Source organism: Pterocles gutturalis, unplaced genomic scaffold (assembly GCF_000699245.1).
Source record: "Pterocles gutturalis isolate BGI_N339 unplaced genomic scaffold, ASM69924v1 scaffold35523, whole genome shotgun sequence".
Classification (NCBI taxonomy): domain Eukaryota; kingdom Metazoa; phylum Chordata; class Aves; order Pterocliformes; family Pteroclidae; genus Pterocles; species Pterocles gutturalis.
In genome coordinates this window covers 1-25,560 of record NW_010121635.1, presented here as the reverse complement: position 1 = coordinate 25,560, position 25,560 = coordinate 1, and the positions used below count along the sequence as shown (strand labels likewise).

The window sequence follows — 25,560 nt, the reverse complement described above, 5'->3', positions numbered from 1 at the left end:
TCAAGAAGATCTTGATGATGGTCATTCTGGGTAGGCACTTATGCATATGAATACAGGTATATGAAGCCAGCATTGACTAGTGCACTTTTTCTAAAGTGCAATTTTTAAATTTTTTCCTACAGGAACAAGGCAGTGTAGGTATAATTTATTTAGGTGAGTAAAATTGCCACTAAACCCTTCTGAGATTTTGTAGTTATACTTCTGTACATGAAAGATTACCTTATTCTTATCTGATACTATCTTTCCAACATAGTGTCTTGTCTAATATACAGGACTATATCTCTTTCAAATATAGAGTGGCTAAAGTTCTGTTGATGGTAAAAAGATGAGATATTTAGATATACACAGTTATTTACTGTGTGATGCATCAATAATCCAATTTATCTGAGTCCTCTCCCTGGCTAAAAAAAGTAAAACCAAAGCCAAGAGAAAAACGTGGGTTTTTCCATTATTTGAGATCAGTCTGCCAGGATTCTATTAACAGCTATGATTTTTCAAAGGTTTCCATCATCTCCCAAGGCAGCTGAAGTCACAAGTCCATTTTAATTATTTTTCTGCATTATATGCATGCAACATATACAAAAGATCATAATATGTAGCAGAAATTGTAAATTTAAGAAATCTAAAATCTACGTTGTGTGTTAGTTCTGTGTTTGTTTGTGGTGGCTTGACTTAAATTCACAAAATATCTGTTAATAAAAATATCTTCTGAGGTTATGATTTTTTGTAAAAATCACTAGATTTCCTCTTGTTTCTTCAAAAACTGTTGATAGTTGTGTACTCTTGTATTTTCTCTATAATTTATATTTCTTTCCTAGTCTTATAGCTCAGTTGAGATTAGTTCATGTTGGGAGTTAGTTTTAGTTTTGTTTTTTTTTAATTGATGGTATAATAAAGTGAAAGCACATCTACTGCTGTCACAGCCCATCTTTCCTTTCCTTGAAATGTAATCCAAGACATTTGTTTTATCGACTTGAATCTTGAGAAAATGCATGTTTTGAAGGAGCAAGAATTTTGCTCTAGAAAACTTTATTTAGTGGAAAATCTAGAGGATTTTCCCTGCCTCTAGTCATTTAACACTTGGTCTTCTCCTCACATCCACCTTCCATCTTTTCCATTGACAAACTGAAAATTACATAGGAAAATACTAATAGAATGCAACTAATATTTTAGTGTGTTCTATATGCAATATTTTTAAGAGGAGTATTTATAGTGATTATAGACCTTTGGGTTTAGCTGTTGATGTCCTTTAAAAAAAGGAAAACCACCCTTTTATAAAAGCATAGTTTGTGAAGTGCACACCATACTGAAAATGCAAGCTCATATGTATTTTCATTGATAGTTTCAGACTTTGTTATACAATGCATGTTTTAACACTCTGGAAATCAGCATTTGGGGTTTGCTAGGAGAGAGAGCAGAATTCCTAATAACCAAGAACCTGTGTTTTCCACGGTATAAGAAGGAATACTGCCTGATCAAAAGCCATAATATCTGCTTTTCTATTAGGAAAATTTCAACTAATTTCAATACATTTCAATTCAAAATCATGGGCTTCTAATATGGAAGCTAAAGAAGTCATCTTTCACTATAATTGAAATAAAGAAAAGACTTTGGACTCCTCTGGATCTACTTGCTTAGTTGGGTCAGCTGTGGGACTCTTGCAAAGGCTGCTGAAGGGTGGGTGGTATGCACAAATATGAGATCCATTCTTGCACTTCTGTACTCCTTCTTGGATAGCACATGTTTAGGCACAAAAGGAAGATTTCTGTGTAAAACCTTTGGTCCCTACAAAGTCTAAGATGCCCAGGAAGGGTAGCAGAGGTTATTTTGGGGGTCTTTGTTGGGAAAATAGGCACTTAAATCATGTCTGTACTAGTAAGTAAAGAGTGGAGAGGGACTATTCTCTGTTCTACCAGCTAGCCCAGCACAGTTCATCTGCAAACATCTACTTTTTTTTTTTTTTGCTTTTTCTCCAAAAAACCCAGCATGGCCGTGTAGAAACTGCTTATTGGGTGCAGTGCTTGGAATACACCTTTTCCAGGACTATGGCTGGGCACTGTCTGGAAATGTATGAGCTAGCACAGGCCAAAGCTGCGGAAGCAGTGGGCTAACAGCTAGGTACTATGGGTGAGCCTTCTCTAGTGCTCAAATATGTCTTTGATCCTATTTTTTTCCCTTATCCAGAAGTGACTTTAAATTCCACCTCAGCTGCACTATAAGTACTCAAGTGTTAAATTGGTGCTTTTCCATGATGTTCACTTTTCCAACTTCTCTGACTCTTTCATGCCAGTTCTCAGGCCTGCAAAAGACCTGGATAAATGGAAGATCTTTGTGGGAAGGGCTGAAGACCAACATCTTCTATCTTCTAGGCTAGTTTTCAGGATGCCCTGAGGGTTTCACCTACTGCTTCCTGAACATCTTACGGTGTTCTGCAGAGGCATCTTGTCCCACAAGCCTGAAGTTTCTTGTGGAGAAACCAGAGCATGGAGGTAGGAAGGCTGATAAGTGTCAGTATCTCACCCCTACGTGGGATATGACCAAAGTTCATATCCAGACAGAACTCTAAAAAGCTTAGCTTCCATGTAGCCTCACTGACCAAAACAGAGCAAAATGAGACCAGTATATTAAAAATCTCAATATAAACTGCAGACAAGGTTGAAAGGGGCTGCAGTAAAAAGAATACAGAGCTGGAGACATTTATCTGAGAAATAGATCTCATGAACAGGTATACTCATGCATTCTTTAAAAATATGGACGAGAGTTCAAATGCAAAGTTAAGCAAAAGCTGAGGACTTCTGAATCAGAGCAGGAATATGATGTGTACAAGCTGAGATTGGATACATAAACATGTTCACAGAAACCTATGATTGCATTATTTACTTCTGCTCTTGAATAAACATTTATTTCCTGTCTTGCTTAAGTAGACACGCAGGTTTTCTCATTTTCTTGTTACCACGTATGGTGTGCTGTTCAACACACTCCCTATAAACTGATGTACATTTTCAAATGTGATTCATAAACCAACATACTACTTTTAGATCTATTCTATGAAGATAACATGGGTTCATACTAAACAGGTCTACAGTGTTAGTGATCAGAAAGGAAAGTCTGTGAATATTTATCTGTTATCAGACCCAGTGTTCCTGTCTCTGACCAATAGACTATGCTTACTGACTAATTAAAATAGAAAAACAATTTGTTTATTTTATTGTTGCAAGTGACAATATAGCAACTGAAGCATTAAAAGTATAGTGGGGTATATAGTCAACACTGGGAAAACCACTTGCTTTTTAGAAGTTTATTTAAGAACAAAAAGTACACACATCACCTAAATCTTCCTTCTCATTAATCATCTACTGTGATTAAGAAACCTTTGTAAGCAATTAAAATTGAATTTGTAATAAAAAAATGTGTTCTACAGAATGTAGTAGGCTAAAGCTACAATAAAGAGATAATCACAAACCATAGATGAGTGATAAGGGCTTCACTTTATCACCTAACAACCTTACCCATACTTACCACCATTGCAAACAAGCTAAGATAAAAGTTTTGTGGTTCTGGGACTAATACATTGAAATTAATTATACAATTTAAGCTGCCATTGATGCTAATAAAATTATAACTGATGAGATGAAACATACTGAAATTAAACCAAACTGTCAGCTAGATTGCTCTTTTCAGGTGTCAGGTTTTGAATTTTCAGGGTTCAAAAATTTAATCTAGCTTTCCTTTTTTATTAAAAACAGGTCTAGGAAGAAGGAAAATAGTCAGCTGACTATATTGCTTTTCATCCTGTTATAAAGGAAAGGTAGTTACTAAGATTTTCAGATATTCTGAATGAATAAAAAAGGGAAATTTTCATTATATAACAACCTAGATAACAAATATCTAGCCAGCAAATAATGTATGTCAAAACAGATAAGTGGAAAATAAAATGTGAAACAAGCAAACCTCTCTGTACTCAGACAGGTTTTTCATCACCTTTGTAGCCTGGTGTCCAATCTATTTTTGAATTATGTGAAAATTTTATGTGTTCAAAAGGCTAGTTTAATTCTTGTGATAGAGACCATTGCTCAGAAGAGAACAGGCGAAAGAAAATAAAATCGACATGTTTATTTTAGTCTTCAGTTTAAGTTATGAAAATACTTGTAATAAGCACAGTTCCAGCAGTCATGATTATACAGCATCATATGACAGCATCTTTGATGTGTTCTTTTTAGGTCCCAAATGTAGACATTGGTCCTCACAGATTTATCTCCTAGTCTATAGCTGTTGGTGTTCAGGAACCCTCCTGTGTGTTTTAATGCTGTGGACTGGATAAGGTTTTATTTGAAGGGAAGCAGCACCATCTATTGCAACCTGATAACTTAGCTCTAGATGATATAAAGAACAGAGGTGCCCTGAGCCCAGTTTTAAACTCTTTCTTGCACTTACTTTCATAAGGTTTTCCCAGATCAGCTTCAAATGAGGTCAGGATCTCGGTTTGTATATGATAAGGTTCAGGGACAGGGGTGTGTGGCTTGTGTGCATGTGTCTAATAAAAAGGTATATTTAAGAAACATACTTGTTTGCAAACTAAGATAAAATAACAGCATAAGCCTAGTCCTGACTAACTGCTGCTTTTAAATGACTTGGCTGGAGTTTGCATTTCTGAAGTGGGAGGACAGTCAAAAGTTAAGAGTATGTTTTACCCAGGTGATAGCCTCTCAAAACTTGCTTTCAGAAGCAGCATTAATGTAGGTGTGCAGTACAGTGTGTTCTTCTAATAATGACTGTGCTATTGTCATCCATCTATACTTCTGATTCTTCTCTTTTTCCAGACTGTCTACAAAGCCTGGCTCTGTTCCCAGTATTTTGAAGTCACACAGTTTCACTGCAGCAACAGAATTCCTTGCAAGCAATACTGTTTGGAAGTTCAGACGAGGTGTCCCTTTATATTACCAGACAATGATGATGTCATCTATGGAGGACTATCAAGTTTCATCTGTACAGGTATAGTATAGAAAAGTTAATTCCACATTTTCTAAGTCTAAATGTGAAGGAGAGTGTGAACAATGTTTCTTCCATTAGGCCTTACTATGAGACCCTGAAGGTATTCCTCATCACAAAGATTTGTCAGAGGTGTTAGGATTTGAGCCGAGATTTAGTGATGCAAATTTATGCTACAGCTTGCCACAGTCATTAACTTTACAAAAAAAAATCACCAGAAGAATTATGTTCAGGTTATTTTTTATGCTAAATAACTTGGTGGAGGATTTTTGTTGCTTTGTGTCATGCAGTACTCAGAGGCTCTGTGTCACGTAATATTCTGGAAAAACAAGAAAGCCATGTCCAGTTTTTAGTACATTCACCTGCATTCTTATGTCAGATAAATGAAGAATCTGAGGCACAGCGTTCAAAACTGTGCAGTAGCTCTCGGAAGGTAAATGTCTAGGGAAAGGTCTTTCACTAGTGAAGAATTTTAAGAATCAGTTGTTCACCTGTGAAGAACTAATCTTTTGGTCTCTTCTTTAGTCTTGTTACATACTGTGACTATTTTAGTTTTAAAGGTATTGCTAATATAGGTCTACACGTTGATTGATGAAATGGTTTTGTTCCTTTTACATTCCATTCTGCTTCACACACTTCCTGAGAATGATCCAAACAGAGAAGATATGGTAGGCAAGAAATACCCTTAGTACATCTCATGTACTTCAGATACTTTTTTCAGGACTGGCTGGGAGTCATCCATACAAAATTTCAGTTATCTGAAATCGTATCTCAATCATTGTTATCTGTTATCTTGAATATATTCAGAAAACTTATTCCCACTAAATCAGTAAAAAGGCATTTCAGCACTTAGATTGTTCATCAGCCTGGTCCAAATATCAGAAATTAGACAGCCTCCACCTTATATGAGGGCTGCACTGGAAAGCTTGCCACTAAATGAGTTGCCCAAGGTAAGCTACTTAAAAACGTAAGAGTCAAACGTAAAACTTCATAAATGCCCTGTAGGATCTCAGAGGTAGGCATAACGTTTGTGGTAACTCACTTCACCTTATACTCCATGTTTGGATTTAGGGGAGTTCTGGTAGCAAGCTATTGACTATTTCTTCTTGAAAATTAAGCCTATTGCACACAGCTGAGCAGTATCCATCCATATGCAAAGGACAATATAATGAAATGTAATCTGAGTTACAATTTGGTAGTCATCAATAAGGTAACAGTGCTTAGCACTTCAATGCATTTAGTAAATATTAATAGCCTTCCAATATGTATACACCGTAAGCAAATGAACATTATTTTCCAGTTTAAGATAGGACAGTAAAAGCTGAAGTGAGAGACTTAGGTCGTTTTTAGTTACAACACATATACAATATATATGTATATTTGTATGTGTGTGCATGTATATTCACATATGTGCACACTTACATACACACTACAGATACAAAGAACAAACAATAAACAAAACCATCTTAGTAATTATTTAAGAAAATCTCTTAAGAAATACATATCCACCTCTTCATTTTCCTAGTATATCTCCAAGTCCAAATTCATTTCTAAACCACACAAAATAGATGACTTTGCAAAGATTACTGACAGTCAATATCTCTGAGTTTTAGATGAAAAGCAGATTTAGGGGAGGATTAAACTCATTTTATTAGAGGTATTAATAGTGTGGATATCTATGCATAAACTCTGTGACTAAGCTCAAACTGGAGTCACTGAAGATCTGGTATAGCCAGAAGAGCTGAGTGCTATTTAATTCAGCCTAAGTAAGCATATGCACCTGATGAGCTAACAGTGCTGGCTGCACTCTATTTGCTGTAGCTGCTGTTAGTCACCAAGGTCTTATAACAGACACTTAAACAGGATGACCTGAATCTCATCTCAGCAGTCCACTAATATTTGGCTGAACTTTTTGCCCTCTTGAGTCAAGACCCTCAGCATCAGCAGAGTAAAGCTTGTATTCATGGACACATAGGAGTCAGCATGCTGGCACTAGGCAGTTGTGTTCAAGGGAAGACGCTGAGGAGCAGTACAAGGCTGCAATCCAAACTTTGGCTGGAATACAGGCCCAATGATCAGAGGGATGGAGCACCTCCCATATGAGCACAGGCTGAGAGAGCTGGAGTTGTTCAGCCTGGAGGTGAGAAGGCTCCAAGGAGACCATATAGCAGTCTTCCAGTACTTAAAGGGAGCCTACAGGAGAGATGGGGAGGCACTCTTTATCAGGGAGTGTAGTGATAGAACTAGAAGTAATGGCTTCGGTCTGAAAGAGGGTAGATTTAGAATCATAGAATCATAGAATCATAGAATCATTAAGGTTGGAAAAGACCTCAAGGATCATCAAGTCCAACCCAACACCACCTAACTCACTAAACCATGTCCCTAAGCACCACACCTACACATTTCCTGACCACCTTCAGGGATGGTGACTCAACCACCTCCCTGGGCAGCCTGTTCCAATGCCTGACCACTCTTTCAGTGAAGAAATTTTTCCTAATATCCAGCCTAAACCTCCCCTGGTGCAACTTGAGGCCATTTCCTCTTGTCCTATCACTTGTTACTTTAGAGAAGAGGCCAGCACCCACCTCACTACAACCTCCTTTCAGGTAGTTGTAGAGAGTGATAAGGTCTCCTCTCAGCCTCCTCTTCTCTAAACTAAACAACCCCAGCTCCCTCAGCCGCTCCTCATAAGACCTGTGCTCCAGACCCTTCACCAGTTTTGTTTCCCTTCTCTGGACCTGCTCCAGCACCTCAATGTCCTTCTTGTGGTGAGGGGCCCAAAACTGAACACAGGATTCAAGGTGCGGCCTCACCAGTGCTGAGTACAGGGGCACAATCACTTCCCTAGTCCTGCTGGCCACACTATTGCTGATGCAGGCCAGGATGCCGTTGGCCTTCTTGGCCACCTGATGATCTTTAAGATCCCTTCCAACCTAAAACATTCTATTATTCTATGATTTTCACCCTCTTATTAATCAGCAGCTCACTGTAAGAGCATTTCCTGCCACTAAACAATGAGAAATTAGACTAAGGTCTGCTGTGGGACTAAATAACTACACTTCTCTGCTGCTTAGTGGAAACAGGATTATTTCATGCAAAGTACAGTGAGTTAGTTCAACAGCAGATAAAATACTCTACCTCAGTGCAGCTTGTGCCTTGATAGTTAAATCGAACCGTTTTTGGAGAAAAGCAACTGAAAGCAGGTCACCCATGTCTTGAGGGACCTCTTCTCCTGCTGCACTTTCTGTGAGCTCCTCTCTGGCAGACATCTGGGATTTCTAGTTACCTATCCTCCTCTTCCTGGAGTGCGTGAAATTCATTGGCAAAACCCGAGAGCAGATCAAAGGTATTTGTATTTTATATTTATGTGTTATAGCTGGTTGTCTGGTGTCTCCATTCTACCTAAGTTCACTGTGAAGCTCGTCACCATTGAGTTCTGCTACAGGAAACACAGCAGGAGCACACTTTAAGTTCACGGATTCCTCATGAACAGCGTTTTTGCCACAGCCCATCACTCATTTAAATTAGGTTTGAGTACCTCTGCCGCTCCCGACCCTGATCTCTCTCCCATGGAGAGAAATGCTACAGGTGCTTTTTTGAAATTTTGGCTTACATTTTCAGAGACATTCAGCAGAAACTGAACTGGCTTATGTCGGTATGGTATTTTTTCCCCCATGAAACTAATGGAACTAATATTTTACAGAAGAAAAAAAAAGATCCTTTCTGCTTATAGGATGATTTATTAATGTCAAAAATTTGTGGATTCTGATTTTCTTTAATAATGTTTTAGAAGCAATAGTTTTATGATAAGGGCTTCCCTTCCTCCTCTCCATGGTAACAGACTATTTCCTCTAAGGTCCAATAGAGATTTAGGTTAATGGAAAGACAGAGGATTGATTTACACAAAACATTTCCATACACTGTGGAAGGCAAGTAACAGGAAAAGGTGTAGCAGTGTTAGCTGTTTTTACTTGATGTTGACAACAGCACAGAGCACAGGACATGCATATAAACATTACATGCTGTTTTCCAATTGCAGCTAGATGAGAGGCTGGGGTGGCTTCATGTCACCGGCAGCACTGGGAGCTGCCACTGTGGTACCAATCTGCCACCTCTCCTCGCCACCCCCATCTTGCCAAAGCAGTGAGCCAGGACACAGAGACGCCAGCTGGGAGTGGGGGCACGGCTGCACTGGCAGACAAGGAACCCACATACTTTTTTTTTTCTTTCAGGGCAGAATTTTCTTGAGATTGGAGGCTGTAAAAAATAAAGTACTGGAGGCTGTAAAAAGGAATAATAACAAAGGTTTTAGCTTTCCTTGGAAGGCTGATGTGATGAGAAGACAGCATGGGACTGGCTATTTTTCCCCGAAAAAATTTGTAGTCATTGCTATTTTTGACACCATTAAACTAAAAAAAAAAAAAAAAAAAAAATTGTAATTCATAATATAGATTAATAATGACTTCTTGGAAATTCCTGAATGACTGGTATAATGAATAAGAAATATTCTAGCCTGAGAATGTCTTACTTGATTATCTCCAATGAGAGCAGATAGTGGGAAAAGGAGAAGGGATGCTACACTAGTTGTGTATTACTGGGACTTGCCTTTTGCAGTAATGCATATGAAGATGTGGGACAACTGCAGTGGAAAACAAAGTACCTGGGAGATTAATCAAAACCATCAGAATCACAGTGTAGTTCTGATTATGGAAATATGCAGTTAGATAGAAAGAAACTTGTGTTCCCCTCTCCACCCTTTCTTCTAGGAAATAGAAGGAAAGAAGTCAGTCTTTCTGTCAGGTGTTCTGGAACATACTGTTTTTCATATTAATTAAAATTGAATGCTTACTTTCAGTTTGGAACTTTGGAGTTTATATCCATACTGTTAAAGTATCCAGTGGCTTCATCTAATGTTTCTTTCTGGAGCTCAGATGTCTAGAATTGCCCAGGCAAAACAGAATCTTATCTAAGGGGGATAATGAGACAATGATAGAGCTTAGCCATGCATACACGCAGACATGGCAGATGACAATGAGTGAGTCCCATGCAAAGTTCCAGGTCAAGGTTTTTAATTGTGACTCCTATGAAAACAGTGTGCATACCAGTGGGATTGTTTTCTTTGATAGACTTCATCCTCTTTTACCTTTTTTCCCTCAGTGTGAATGAAAGATAGAGAAGATTTCTTTCACACATGCTCTTTGAGTGTGAAAAGAGTATGACTCTACGTACAGAGCTTTGGGAAGAGACAGACTGGTAATACTTTACAACTCCTGCTTTTCCAGTGCCTTCAACAGTAATGTGGTCCAGCAGCAGGACTGGGGACTGCTCCAGCTTATGAACTGCTTCTGTTTGGCTTGCTATCATTTCCCAGTGGAGGCAGAGAGAGGATGCAGAAGCTGAGATATTTTCTTCACAGCCAAAACTATCCTTTTGGGGCTGCAGTTTGGTCAGCTCAGAAAATGTGAGAGCTCAGTTTCGACCAAATGAGCAACAGAGATGCCCAGAGAGAGGGGAAAAGAGGTTAGCTCTCCCCTGCACATGTGGCCCTTCCCCAAGCAGCCACGATATGCCCTCAACATCAATGCTGCGGTTGCATCCACATTAGCAATCTAGTTCAGGAGCGTACTTTTGAGGCAAATCTCATGTTCATACTCCCTGATGAACTGGGGAGATGTCTTGGAGAATACAATCTGGGTTCCTTTGGACTAAACTAAACTAGAAGACATACTTACTACAGGACCATATCTAGCATGTCCCAACCACTGACACACATTTGGTCTCCGGAGTCAGACCAGAGCTGGAGTGAGGTAAAAACCCCTCAACTGCATTCAAGGTTGACACGAGATATTCAGCACCAGATGTTTCGTTATACAAATCTTCTCCTTTTGCCCAAAACTACTTGTTAATACAGATATAGCCTATTCTGGCTGCTGAGAGAACGGTCCCAAAACTGTGCCAAGTCTGGATCACTTTAGAGTGCAGAATTAGGACTACCTGTGTTGCTAAAAGCTTCCTTTGTATTGACCAAGACTTGTGGTCCGTTTGTGCCTTGTGGCATATCAGGGCCATCACCCAGGGGCAAATGTAAGGCAGGAAATCCCAGCCACATGATCACACTCTTTACTTGTACAATAGGTGTCATGGAATGTAATGGAGCACTTGAGATCCTCTGCGACGGAAAGGAAGGTAGTAAGTAGCAATAAGCCAGAAATGTGTTGCATTAACTTTTTCCAAAACCAACATGGCACCTTCCAGTATTTCCTAAGAGCAGTGTCGTCAGAATGAGTCTCCTTCCACCAAGAGGAGAATCAAATTTGTCTACTTTCCCGTGCTGAACAGACTTCTGATCCTTTTCACTGTAGAAAGAAAAAGGGGAGGGAGGACTTGAGAGGACAGGTGATTCAGGTGCTTTAAATTACTTATATCTTTCCGTTTGGTTCATATTAATTTAGGTTCCTAATTTAATGTGATCTGAAAAGCATCTCAGTTGCTTGGAACGCATGGTGTGAATATTCTCCCATGCATCAATTTTTGGCAAATATCACTAACATATGCTTACGTGACCCATGCAAAGTAACACTTCCTCAGAAACTTCTCCTTGAATAAAGGGTATTTATCAGAAAGGAAACTGACAGTCATGCTTCATAGCACACACTAATGTTTCTAAGGATGTAGGGAGAATTACTACAGAGAATTCTTACCAATTTGTAGAAGGGTTTTGTTGACTAACAAAGGTCAACAAAGATATTGGGAACAATTCTTTAAACTGCAGCTTCCTCTCAAGGGGCTGATGTGTGTCTGGGTTTCACCAGCAGGTTTAGCTGTAGAGTGTCTCTGTTTCAAAACAGATGCCCTGATTTCAGTGAATTTGAAAAGCAATTTCCTTGAGAAAATGTGATATAAAGAATGCATCGCAATCTATCTTTTCTTTGTAGAACAATTCAAGAAAATAAAATTTCTGAATTCAATCAGCTTTATGTTGTTTTTGGCAAAATCCAAAAAATTGTATATACTTGCTCCAAATTCTTACTCTAAAAATAGCTCACAATAATAACTCATAAATGTTATTTGCCTCCTGCCTGTATTTCTTTAGCAGGTCCTAAAATATCAAAGTATTAAGCTAACACAGACAGCAGGACAAATCCCATTTATGTTTGACAAGCACGGTTTAAATCATTACTAGCTATTGATCTGCTTACAAGGAAAATTTTACATGGTTTGCAGCAGAATCTATCAACTAAATAGCTCATCTTTTTGAGTCCACTGTTCTTTTAGTCTTGACTGTTGGGACTTTCACATGAATGAGGTCCCGCATTATAATAGGTTGTTAGATGCAAATGTTCTTCTCCCATAGAAACAACCCGGGTAGTTAACCTATTGATATCCCTGAACTTTCTATGGCAACACAGTACTTAGATATGTATGACCCTCTCCTATCATCGAAAAGTAGTAAATGCTTTTGATTAAAAATTGTACGTAATAAAAACAAAACGGGAGGAGGGGTGAGGAAAGCCAAATGCTTGCTAGAAGTGAGTTATCTCACCCTTATCCAGTATAGCAATGTAGCAGAGCTAAAAAGGGTCATTGTATAGCCTTGAGAGTCACCTATTTGCTTATTCTTCTGACTTGCAGCAGCTCAGTAGGTTTTACAGGGATAACACTGATTTACACCAGCAGGAGTAAATTGGTCCTGTAAATATTTTAGAGAAAAAAAAAAAATCCATGTATGGTGAAGAAATACAATACATTTTTCTTGAATGTGGACGCATACACATAGGAAAATGTTCCAGAGACAACTCTCTGAAATAGTCACCAACATATACTGACAAAATAAAATCAATAGCAACTCAGGTCTCATCTATCGATTGGAATGGAATCTGAAATGGAAATTAGACTTTTCAAAAGAGTTAAACAGCCTTATGCACTAGTTTAAGTGTAATCTGTTTGACTAAAGAATAACTTATTTATCTGTAAACCTTCTTTTACTTTTCACTTTATTAATTTTTATAACATGAAGGGTATAAAATACATGTCTAAACAGAAGCATCATAATGTGTCACAGACAGAGCAATTTAGAAATTGAGAGGACCATCCGGATAAGATCGAAGAAAGCTGGCTTGCAGATCAGATGTAAGAGAGCAGTGAAATTTAGTCATATAATATCTAATGTGTTCTCTTGCCTTCTGTAGTTGGAAAATGTTAACAATGAAATCCAGAAGTAATTCCTCAGAAAGAGAAATGTCATGCAGAGCGTTTTCATTCATTGATACAATGATGTCAGTGCAGGATGGGTCACTCTGGGCAGACATTATTTACTCTGGGCTTCACAATAAAATGGAGCATTCAAAACTTCTGATATACTGCATCCAGTTATCTGGTTTCTTCTTCTAGTTCATGGTCTTTTCTTCAAGCACAAGAAGCTTGGTATGCCTCTCAAAATGATCAGAAATCTATGCTAAAAAAGACCACAGTTTACAGTTATGCAGAAAGTAAATGAGGAAAAAACATAACATACCAAAAGATCTACTTTATTTCTGTGACTTTCTAAAACAGTTATCCAACAATGACAAGTATATCCAAACCAGTTTCCTTTGATGGTGACTGGAAGATGCAGAATAATAATATGGTTCCATAGCTCTTTCTGTAGCAAAGAAACCAGGAAGCCAGCCAAGTTAGACCAGCTGCTACAGATACAGATCCAGCTACAAGCATGACACATCCTGATAGTGTTGGGGTGAGATGTAGAAATGCAACTACCTCTTTTGCATGCTGATTCCTGTGCAAAAGAAATGCAAGTACTCAGGCAGAAACCACAGCATTCTCTGAGTTAGCTGGTGATCTAGCTCATCAGCAGAACATGCATCCATGAACAGTCTTTGCGATTTTAGTTCTCGTACAAGAACATAATTGTGCTTTGCTGGTTTTACACCAAAGCTGTTTCTGCACAAAGTGTATATGATGCTCATGCTGTCACTCCTTTTTCTTTTAGTATGATTTAGCTGAACAGGACACATGGAATTTATCTACAGTAATTTCTCTATTAACATAATCTAAGCCAAATGAGTAGCCTTAATTCTTGCATCAGCATTAGTAACACATTCCCTACAGCTATAACTGCTGTGCTGATTGTCAAAATGTTATCTCCGTGTGAAAAAAGTATCTGGTTACAAAGCAAAGGGGATAGATTTTATGCGACCTTTGTGAGCGATAACATATCTGTCTGGAGAATGGTTTGGTACCAAAAAGTATCCTGGCAAATTCTAGATCCTTGATTAAGATCAAGGTCCAAGAACCTCCGTATGGACTAAGATTTCTGCTGGTGAAATATAGGTGAATGCTGTAAAAAGTTGGGAAATGGGAGATCCAGAGCTGAGAATTTTAAGTAAAAACTGAAAAGCAAAATAGGTTTCAAGCCAGCAACAGTTGGTAAATTAGTCTCAAAATTAGGATTACTGAATATCCAGGTAATACAGAATAGTGATGTCTACAAACTGAACTATAGAGGTGGAAGAGGGAAGCCTTGGTTTGGTGGGTAAAGGTATCCTGTCTATTCCTTATCTCAAATTCTGTGTCCATATAAAATATTTTCCTAAAAGAACAAAATAGGGGTTTTTCTCCATGATTTTCCAAGGCTGATGTAGCCAGCTTTCCAGGGTCTCTGGTAAATCATGGGTTTGCAACCCTCTGACTAAGTACACTGACTGAGTAGATCCAAGGGCCCAAAACTGATACTCATGGCTACAAATGAGTACATGGTGAAGCACAATTGTGAGGTTTTACTATGTCAGTACAAAAGCTCTGACTGAATTTTTCTAAATGTTCTGCAACTGTCATATGAATAGTGGTTCTGTAGTTAATTGATTATTAAACATGTAACTGTGAATTCAAAACCTAAATTCAATTGCTGAATCGAAATAAAGAGGAAATATAATTTTGCATTAAGGAACAAGTTCAATGCAGCTTTGAATGTGGAGTTGCCTTCAATTCATTTATAATTCAATAAGTGCATATGAACTATTTAAATACCTTTTGATTGACAACTTGTATATATAGGCTTTGATTTCAGAAGAAGTCTGGGTTTTCCTATAACAAGAAAAGCAGGAAATAGAGTTTGAATTGTAAATAAGTCTCAGTAGGATAAAAGCATTAACCATTCTCTGTGTCTCTTCAGTTACCACTAATAGTTTGAGCTACTGCAGCCACAGAACAGATCATGTAATCACCTGCTTTGGGAGGCACTTCTGGTACATTACCATGTTTAAAACCATAGTTGTGCACACAAACACCATAAGATGGATCTCAGAAAATATAATGTTGGTAATATGACTGCTTTATTATTCTTGCAATAAACAACTGTCCACAAGTTACAAAATGAAGCAGAATTTCTTAAAAAACATGAAGCACATTCAGTGATGAAGTGAATAATTTTCAAGTGTTAGTACCCTGCCTTAAATATCTGACTGCATAGGTAGAAAAATAGTCTGATTTTCTATGAGTAAATGCTGACTTTACAGGAAATCAAACAAGCTCTTCTTATTCCTGTACCTTTAAAAACTTGGTGAACTCCAAAAATAGATGCAACTTTACTTGGACTCATGAAAAACATAGTAAGCTGTTGTGTCAAATATGTAAAAAAGTGTCAGTCTAGTTTAATCTGCATTTTAACATGCTCAGCATACTTAATACACTTTTTGTTTAGTTGCAGATCAATATTATGGAAGTAGGAACAAAAGAATTTAGTTTTATCTTATTTTAAGGTGTGCAGCTTTTCTTTAAAGGTTATTCTCAAAATACAAACAGTCTGGTGTCCGGACTTAAGAATGTTAAGCCTAAACTTGTAGGCATTGCTTTATGAAAGTAGTATCATTGCTGTGATACTTCAGACAAAATTTAATTCTTGTTCCAAGGATCAAAGTTAATTTATAAATTATAGCAATTATGTATCTGCTTTCAAAATTTTTATCTTACTATTTCAACACACATAGTTTTTTTTTCCTAGTAAGTCTTAGCGCTACCATAGAGTAATTATGTACTGCAAAATTTATTCCAAGATGAAGTTTAAATGGAGAAAAGGTGTTTATTCATTATGTTAGACATTCTTGCATTTGACCATTCATTAAACAAACTAAATTAGGTTCTTTTAATTTATCAGAAAATAAGATACAATAAAAGTAAACAGAAGACTCTAGTTATGTTACTCTCTTTTACGCTAGTGCAGACGGAATTGACAATTTCCAGAAAGACACTTGTGTCTTTCAGAAAAGACAGAATTCCTCTAACTGTTCAAAAATACATAATCAGATCTGGCTGAGTAACTCAGTAAAGTTCCAAAGGCAGAAATGGCCTAGATGTATAGTCAGAAATAGCAAGAGATCCAATTATTGGATGGCAAGAAAAGATTGTTCTCACCTCTGGAATACACCAAAGGGAATATTCCAGCTGGAAGAACTCAACTGATGTAGGGTAAACAAGTGGACTCAGAACAGATCTGTTTGGAAGCTGTTCCTTTGATGTTAGATCCATATTGGTTTGACAAGCAATATTGTAATTACTGTCAGTATACCAATTATTTGTTACTTAATGCTTATCTTTTCGTGGGCACTGATATTACTGGTATGCGCTTGCAGACTGAGGAATAATTTCAAGATCCTTTAAAATTTTGTGGAAATGTCCAGTTTGATTAGATCTTATTTCATCATTAGTTGTTACTTCCCAAAAAGAAGAATTCAAATATCCTTGTAATTCAAATATCAGTAGTTGCATTTTAACTCCATTTCTTTACACAGCCATGCTCAATTTCATACTTTGGTTGAATGATCTTTAGATGATGCTTCCTGTTAGATAATGCATATCCCTTCAACTCTAATTATAGAAAATGGCAAGTGTTTTAAGGGCCTCAGGATCACACAAAGATGTAGATTCAATAGCTTAGACTAGACTATCAAATGTTTCTTTGAGCTACCAACTTCTGCCAATCTTTTTGTGCCTGATGCTTTTTTTTTCCTTGTGTTTACCCTACAGGGCTCTATGAAAACTATCCAACCAATGCAGAACCAGAATGCTGTGATGTCAGATGGGGACTATTATCAGATCATCAATCCAAAGGGACTATAAAAACAAGTGGCTCAACAATGTGTCACAGGACATCACTCACAGTTTCATCAGCATCAAGACTGTGTAACAGCAGACTTAAACTGTGTGTTCTTGTATTAATTCTCTTACATACAGTACTTACAGTCTCAGCAGCACAGAACTCAACAGGACTGGGCTTTGGAGGCATAACAACTTTGGAAGATAATTCAACCAATGAGGAATAAAAGAAAGGATTCATCTTATATGATAGAAACACAACAGGCCCAAATGACTACAGTCTAAAATTGCGAGAAATGAGTACTTTACCCTCAGATTTCTTCTTGAATGACCTTTTGGGTAAAATGAAAAGAATGGGCCACTACCCAAACAACAAGGACACATGAACACAGCAGCTTTTTATTGACTAAAAGGCTGCATGGTGACTTAAATTTCTCACACCATTTTATACACTGTGTTTTAATGTTTGGAGTTTCTTTTTTGTTTGTTTTTTGCACTTGTTAATACAGGATTTTATTTTTGGGACGGTTTCTCAAAGCTAAATTAAGTCTTTTCTCTGTCGATATATTTCTAGTCATTGTGTGTGTTCATCTGATAGTTCTGTCTTTTATGTCCTGTCAGTTTCTATTAGAATGACTGCTATGATTCCATGACATAGCAAAAAAAAAAAAAAAAAAAAAAAAAAAAAAAAAAAAAAAAAAAAAAAAAAAAAAAGTAACGAAAAAGTTAAAAAAAAAAACAAAAAACCTGTAAAAACCCCACAAAAAGAACAACAAAACAAAATTTAACAAAAAAAAAAAAGCAACCACAAAAAAACCCAAACAAACCTAACTGTCCTCTTACCCATGGGAACCATTCATCTCCTTTCCCCTTCCCATTTCCCGTTGTCCCATCCCAGACAACATACATTTGCTTCTGTCTGTGTAATCACAATGAATGGGTACACAATTCCAGTGTGCCTCTGCCACTGTTGCACAAACCAGTTGACTGAGCAAACCCAAAAGGAGCATGAAGGGGGTTCCTTTTAGCTGAACAAACAAGTGCTCTCCTTACAAGGTGGGATCGGACAGTTTAAAAATGTAAAGAAATACATAACAAACTGTTGTTCCAATACTTGTTTTGAAGAAGTCCAGTCCTTTCTCACTGGTCAGTTGAACAGGAGCAGCCTTCTTTAGATAATGCTATGTAAAACCAGTTACGCTCAGCAAGTTGAGTAGTTGGGAAACCTTCATATTGGAGGTGGAGGATTGGCATTCATTGTGAATTACGTTTTGAGTTCTCCTGCTGTCACATAACCAGCAGCTTTCCATAAGGAATGGGAGCAAAGAGCTTCCAAAGTCCAAGTCTTTTTGTCTCAACAAAATTACACTACAAGCCTTTGAGCATCTACAACACAAAGTATCTCTTTGGTTTTGATTCCATTGTTTTTCTAATATCTACATGTTGTTGAAAGTTACTCTAGTTATTAAGGGTGCACAAGAATGTGTTAGCACAGATAGAGAAACTATTTTGTTTTAAATATATAGGACAACCGTTTTCATAAATGTGCAATAAAAACAGTAAATATATACTAGGATATAAGTAGTCAAGAGAAAAGATTGTAATATGATTGCTGGTTTTTCATTGTTTGGGGTGGTTTTTAATTTGTTTACTTTTATTTTTGTGGGAACATTTCACCTGCTGAGTGTATGAGAATTTGCTTTTTACAAAGGCTTTTTAGAGTTTACAGTAGAATCAATGGAAGGAAAAGTTATTAAGGGCTGTTTTTAAAAACTTTACATTCCTTCCTATTCTCTAACTACACTTGGGAAGTGCACTTTAGAGATGTTTGTTGTGTAGCTGGGAGATGAAGGAAAACTATACGAAATGTTCTCTTAGGAAATAAAATATAGTTCCCGACTTTCTAGCTATGAAATACCCCTTGATAAATATTAATGTTGTAAGAACATTTAGCCACTGGTGCATAATGTATTTTTATATACACTTTATGGTCTGTTGAATTCTGGAGAAAAACAAAAAGAAGATAACCATGCTGCTTTAGTGGTTCAAGATCCACATGTTAAGCTGCGAAAGCTCAAATATTTTGCAAGAGTACTTGTTTTGATAGTGTTTTACTACAACCTGGACTGAGCAGCCTAAAAATGATCTGTGCAAATATGACAACAACAAAAAGCACCAGCTAATGCAAAATTCTTCAGCACTGGTTTGTTTCTATAAATCCTCCCTTCCCTTCCTTGCACATGCTATATTTTGTTCAATAAAACATGGTGCTTTTTAGTTATTTTATTTTCTGTTAGAGGCACATGTACTGATTATATTGAAGTGGGGAAAAATGTAGAAGTGCAAATGAAAAAGCCTTAACTAATGGTAGAATGTAGACTTGAAAGGACAGAGATGTTATTGAAAAGCGATGGAGCAATAACTGGGCAGTGCTCTGGTACTGTGTAACAGCTGATGAGTCACACTACTGAGAAAGCTCTTACTAGGTGAGCTCTTGTTCAACTGACCTCTTAATTTTAGTGAGTGTATATGGTCAGTAAACAGTTTGTTATAACCTTTATCTACCTCTGCTGTGCAAAGGCCATCCAACTTCCATTTCTGTGATGTTCCTCATGGTTTTTTGTTCACACCATTACTCACTGTCATCTATTTTTACACTGTACCAATACAGTAGAAAGTCTGGTTCATCTCGATTGAATTGGCACATGAAGAAGAGGAGTTATTTCTGTTTTGCCTCATGATGAATTAATGTAGAGAGCTATCTTTAAGGCATTTTCTTTCTTCTTTCCTGCTCTTCTTCATCCCTTATTTTTCTATAGAAATTATTTCAAGTGGGGTCAGTGAAAAATACTGCTTGGCTACACTGAGTCACGTGTCATACAATATGAAAGAGATATGAGGAAAAACACTGACAAGATCATCACATGCATAAAGTAGCCAAATTAAACTTGGGCAAAATTAAGCTGAAAACTAGTACAAGATGTAATAAATTCCTCCCCCTCTCCCCACCTGGAGTCAGTGCCTGCAGTTCAATGGTCTGTGAATTTTCTCTGTTATCTTTTTGAGGTCTATTTCTTTAATTTTTGAAACAAAAGAGTCGTGTTGCAAAGGTGACTACTGCTGGGTTATCCATTGCCATTTTCACTCCAGCAGTGTGGTATGCAGCTTCTCTTGGTGGCAGCTGGGACATCAGGAGTAGACAAAGACTCTTCTATGAAGTTAAGCAACACGTAATCATGTATGATGCAAAATTCCATTCCATTCATTCCTCATTCGTAGTAGTTCTCCTGGCACAAACTTAAGCATGCTTGATATTGTGCACATATTACTTTTTTGCCAGAATAAATTTGCATCTTGCCACTGCTATAACTGCCATCTTGTTCCATTTCTCCTTGTACTGTATGCCTAATACATACATGATAAAGAGCTGGCTTAACAAAGAAGTAATACTAAAATGTTTCTGCAAATGACTGGTGAGAAGAAAACATAGAATAATATTTATTTTATGATCATGTGGAAGAGAGAAATTTCACATGTTTTTTATCGTCTTATTTTCTGCAATAGAGAAAATCCAGATTTCATGCAATATGTTAATACTGCTAAGCCAAATGTCATATAACATAACCAGAGCTATATGTTATTCCTTATTGCATTTGCATTCAATAATACATTATATTGACACTTTTCTTTCATTAAAGAAACAATTTCTTTTTTTTTTTTTTTGTAAGTATAGCAGGTGAAGGCTGTCCTTCTGCACGCCATAATTTAAAGATAAAAACCAGGAAAACATTAGAATGAATTTCTAGTTCTATAAATGATGAAATGAATCCATCAGCTGCCAAAGAATCTGGGGAACAATAGGTACAAACCAAACGTAGACTTTCAAGAAATTCCTTCTTGAAGGTTAAAAGTAACATTATTCTAAGTGATTAAAGAAGAAAGAATGAGAGCTGTATTTCAGACAGCAGAGACGGCAGGTTTCATCTGGTACACAATGTGGCTCTCAGCTCATACCGTTACACTCTTCTATTAAGAAGTGAGGGGCAAGGACATTGTCTTCTGCTCTCTCTGTATTTGTTATGATAATGAATGTCCTTTTTGTAAGCATTGCCTCTCTGCACAGAAGATGCCTGCTTATTGTGAGAGCTGAAGACAGCTTACATACATGCACACAAACGTACATAGTGAAACCTGTCTTAAGCGACTATCCAAAGCACAAACAAAACTCGTTTGTGGAGTAGGGGTAGCATTACGGAAAGTGGAACAAATCTGTCTTAGGAAATTTCAAGATACATGTAAATAGTCACCTGAGCAAGGGGTCTGTGAAGGTGCCTGGTCCTTACTGCAGCTTTCGCTGTATATCTCATGGTTGATACAGCCCCGTGATAAGCTTTGTGCAGGCAGGCTTCGAGCTGGGCTCAGAGTCGTGGAGTCATGCTGGCTTCAGTGGACCTCGATACAGGTATAGGCACGCACCCACAAAAAACTCATTGTAGCACATAGGTCTCAATTTGTTGTCCCGTAGTCTTTACTCAGGAATTGCTCGTGGGTATAGTGCATCAACAGAGGATCATTGGGTTCAGCCCCAGCCAACTGAGTCTTAACAGGAGACTGGCAATAGTATACTGATGGTGAATGGTTCTGTTTTATTGTCATTGTCTACTGTTACATTAGTTTGGTGAAGGAGTGTTTTCAAAATTTAGCTAGGAACACAGAGGACAAACTAACAGAAACCTCATCATTGAGGAGATGAAATTAAATAGCCTTTTTGAGGTAAAAACAGGCTTTGTTGTCTGTCAGCAGCTGTCAGGAAAGAGAAGTATTTTACAAAAGCTTGGGAAAATAATGTGTTCAGCTCTGAACATGATAGTTCTCAATAAAACTAGATTTTTGGATGGCAAATAAGACTGGAGCACATAACATCTCAATTGAGGGATTTAATTTGCCAACATGTTTTGCAGCAACTCTGAGCAATCACATTTACTGATCAGCTCTAAGTTTTCCAGTATTTTCTGGCATTTTTTCAAATGTTAACAAGCTTGATCTGTCCCCAGAGGGGGAAGAAGGGAGAGAGAACTACCGTGAGTAATGAAACTAAAAAAAAAAAAAACAAACCAAAAAAAAAGGTGGGCCAACTTGGAAAATCCATCTGAGAAACAAGCTACTTCTTCAAAATATAACAGAGATGCAAAAAAACCCCATGCATATGTAGGTGTACATCTATGTAGAAATGGTTTTGTTTCAAAAGAGAGAGACAAAAATATATGTTCTCCACAATTATTACAAATACAGCATACTGTGGAGTAAAAATGCCAAAGGATAAGACCTATAAAATAAATAGGGCAAAACTACTGTATTTCTATTCCTTAATATGAAGTGTAGGATTTCAGCTGCAGAAATATATTTTGTAATAAGAAAAGTAAAAAAAAAAATTGGGGTCAAGGGGCATATTTGGTTATTTATTCCACTATCCTGTCTCCTATAAGCTTAGTTATTATTCTTCTGAACTTTAAATTCAAATCCTTGACTTTTGCAGTAAGTTCCCAGCACAGACCCCACCCCTGCAGTTCCAGTGGGTGTCAGTAGCACAGGAAGTCTCGGTCATGGGTCCTAAGGGAGAGCCTCTGTTCAAAGTGCTGACTACGCTTCAGCACTTCAGTCTGATCCCTAGACTCTCTCATTCTCCTAAAGATATGTTCGTCTCCTAGACATACACAAAGACATACACAATTTCCTCTTCAGAGGGGACTCTGCTTGCCCTGCTCACGCCTTCGGTCTCAATCACACCCCATTACAAAGGTCAGAGGAGCCACTATTGTGCTTTAAATGCAATACGTGTGCTGAACTCACTGAACAACTGAAATAGGATTAAAATGATAGGCATGCTTTGTAACCAGCCCTCTGAGTAAGGGTGAAGATTTTACCCGCTGTGTATGTCTTCAAATCCTTTTGCTATCCTCGCACCGAGGACTATCTCAGCAGAAGGGACAAGAGGTTTCACAGTGAATTGCTGTCAAATCTCTCTGTGGTAGTTCAGACATTACCCATCCCAGCTGCCCCTCTGGATGATTTTGCCAGGATTTATTATCCCAGAGTAGAATGAACACAAGAGAAGGTGTAAAATGAAGGGCATCTGGGTGAAGACTAGATAGCCAACGGGGACATTTGTAACGCAGACACATACACCTTTCCATCGAGTCTTTAGCAGTGGAGGGAGTTAAAGAAAGAAGAGAAGTACTTTCTGCCAGAGGGATAAAGCAGACAGCAGAGGGAAATAATGTCTTCATACACTGCTGCAAGACTTATTTGAATGTATCTTTAGTCAGGACAAACTGAGCATTGCAGCACCAAACTTTTATGTATCTTATGAGTGGTTCATATACACCTCTGAATTAAGCTGGATTAAGTGTAATGCACAATAGGAGTTGGTGATATTAAAAAGAAAATCTACTGAGGAAGGTGCCACCTAAGCCAGAAGTCTACACTAAGCAGGATAGTCTTATTTTAGCCCTGCCCTCTCATATTCATTCTCCAAGCATCCAGGAAGTACCTATCTCCACCAAGGATTCACATTTATGAAGTTTTTTACCAGAATTAGGCTCCTATGCCATCTTTTTTGCATGAAATATGGAGGATGAAGTGATAACCCTATGCCAGCTAGAATGCAGTGATTGAGTTTCCTATGAATGCACATCAGTTCTCTCTCTAATCGGCAGGCTACTCTTTACCTAACGAGTAAGAAAAAGAAGTATTTTTACCTTTTCTGTTCTGGTGTTGCTTCAGTGGATTCAAATTAATGAACTATTAATTGGCCTATTAAAAATATGCAAGGTCTGTTTACTGCACACGTGTGGAAGGGAGATTCTCTTTTCCTCGTCTGGAAGTGTTGACCAATTACATATTAAGCAGTCAATAACCTGGTAGCATTAGCTAATTTTAACAGCATTTATTATAATTTGCACAAGGAATACAGGATTTCGGTTTACTGTGCTCAGTTCTAGTTATTGTATTTGATGGAGAAGAGCACCTAGCACTTTACAAGACAAAGTTCCTATGTGGTAGTGGTACTTAACTATCATCAGCTACTAATCAGCTTTCTAGGAAAACTCATAAAAGAAAGCAGAGCAGCAACATCCGTTCAAAGATATCAGGCCTGTGAACAATGGGAAAAATAGTCACTAGTTTTTGTGAGTTTTGAAGACCAGTAAAAACAAAGACAAAAGAAAAAAAAAATTGCTTTTTTTTTCTCCCATTCCTTCCCTCCCTCCACCCTCCCCTTCCTCTGACAGAGTCATCAGTCTGACCTAGGACACATTTTTGCCTTAGTAGCCCTCTGAAAAATTAGATGTGTTTGATAAGATGTAAAACTCTCCTACTTTATATTTTCTGCATGTGTAGAAGACAAAAACAAACAAAAGATTTATTTTTTCATTCACTGAGAGATGTTCTCCCATCAGTTTCCTATCCATCACTAGTCCACAGGTCCAATGAATTCAATGGGACTCATGCTTTTCATTTAGATGGAACTAGGATTAATGCCATGGATCAAAACCTGCCAGTTTCATTGCAAGTCCTTCCACTGACTTCAAGGAGGATTTGGAAAACTCAAGGTCCCTTTGAGCACATATAAACTCACATGGATAAAATAGATAAGCATGTGAACAGCTGAAAGATTGAAATGTTCCAAAGGTTTGTCCAAGTGGTTGGTCAAATAATTAGCTGCAGCTCTATGCAAAAGTCATGTTGAGCCAAAGCTTTGAGCTTTGATTTGATAGACCTTTCTTTTTCTGAAATCTAACAAGCTTCATTCAGGGTTTGAATATGCAAAAACTTACACAGGATTATAAGTACAAGAAGAAATATTGAAAAAAATGACAATATTTTCACTCCTACAAGTGAAAATTAAATTTAAAAATTGTGATAATTGCATTTTTTTATTATTAATCCTTAATGACAATTTATTTATATAGTTCTTCAGAAGCTGCTTGGTTTGTTTATTTTCCTTTGTTTTGTTCAAAACCAGATTTTTGGCCTTTTAAAGATTCATATTGAACTATGCAGCTACAAATTACACGCTTATGTTAACAGATTTGCAATTCAAATTATTCTACTCTTCTGTTATTCCCAAATTGTACGACCAGAAAACTCATGTTACAAGCAAATTTAATTAACTGTGTTTAATCTTGTTTCCTTTTTGTTTTCCTTATTTTTTTGGTTTTTCTTTCTTCATAGTAAGGGCCGGATTTTATTTGAAATGGGCTAAACTGGCATCAGTGTTTTTTAACTATATGGAATGTCCTATGATTCTTAGCATTGAAAAGAGGGCTATGTGGTCCTGTCAGAAAAAAGAAAAAAAAAAAAAAAAAGAAAAAAAAATCTGTAAATTGTAATAATATATTAAATATTGTATTATTATAGCAACTTTAGTTAAGCAACTAATATTATCTTTAATTTTTTACAGAGAACTTTGATGAAATAATT

At 37.3% G+C, this 25,560-nt stretch overlaps 1 protein-coding gene across 1 annotated transcript; it reads left to right on the top strand.

Annotated features, from left to right (window-relative positions):
* Window positions 1-4,820: 4,820 nt before the first annotated feature.
* Window positions 4,821-17,351, top strand: LOC104458840 (transmembrane protein FAM155A-like; the record flags this gene model as incomplete). Its single annotated transcript, XM_010077302.1, has 2 exons — window positions 4,821-4,992; window positions 17,011-17,351. Coding segments are annotated over 2 exons (468 nt in total), but the record flags the coding sequence as incomplete, so codon positions are not given.
* Window positions 17,352-25,560: the final 8,209 nt, after the last annotated feature.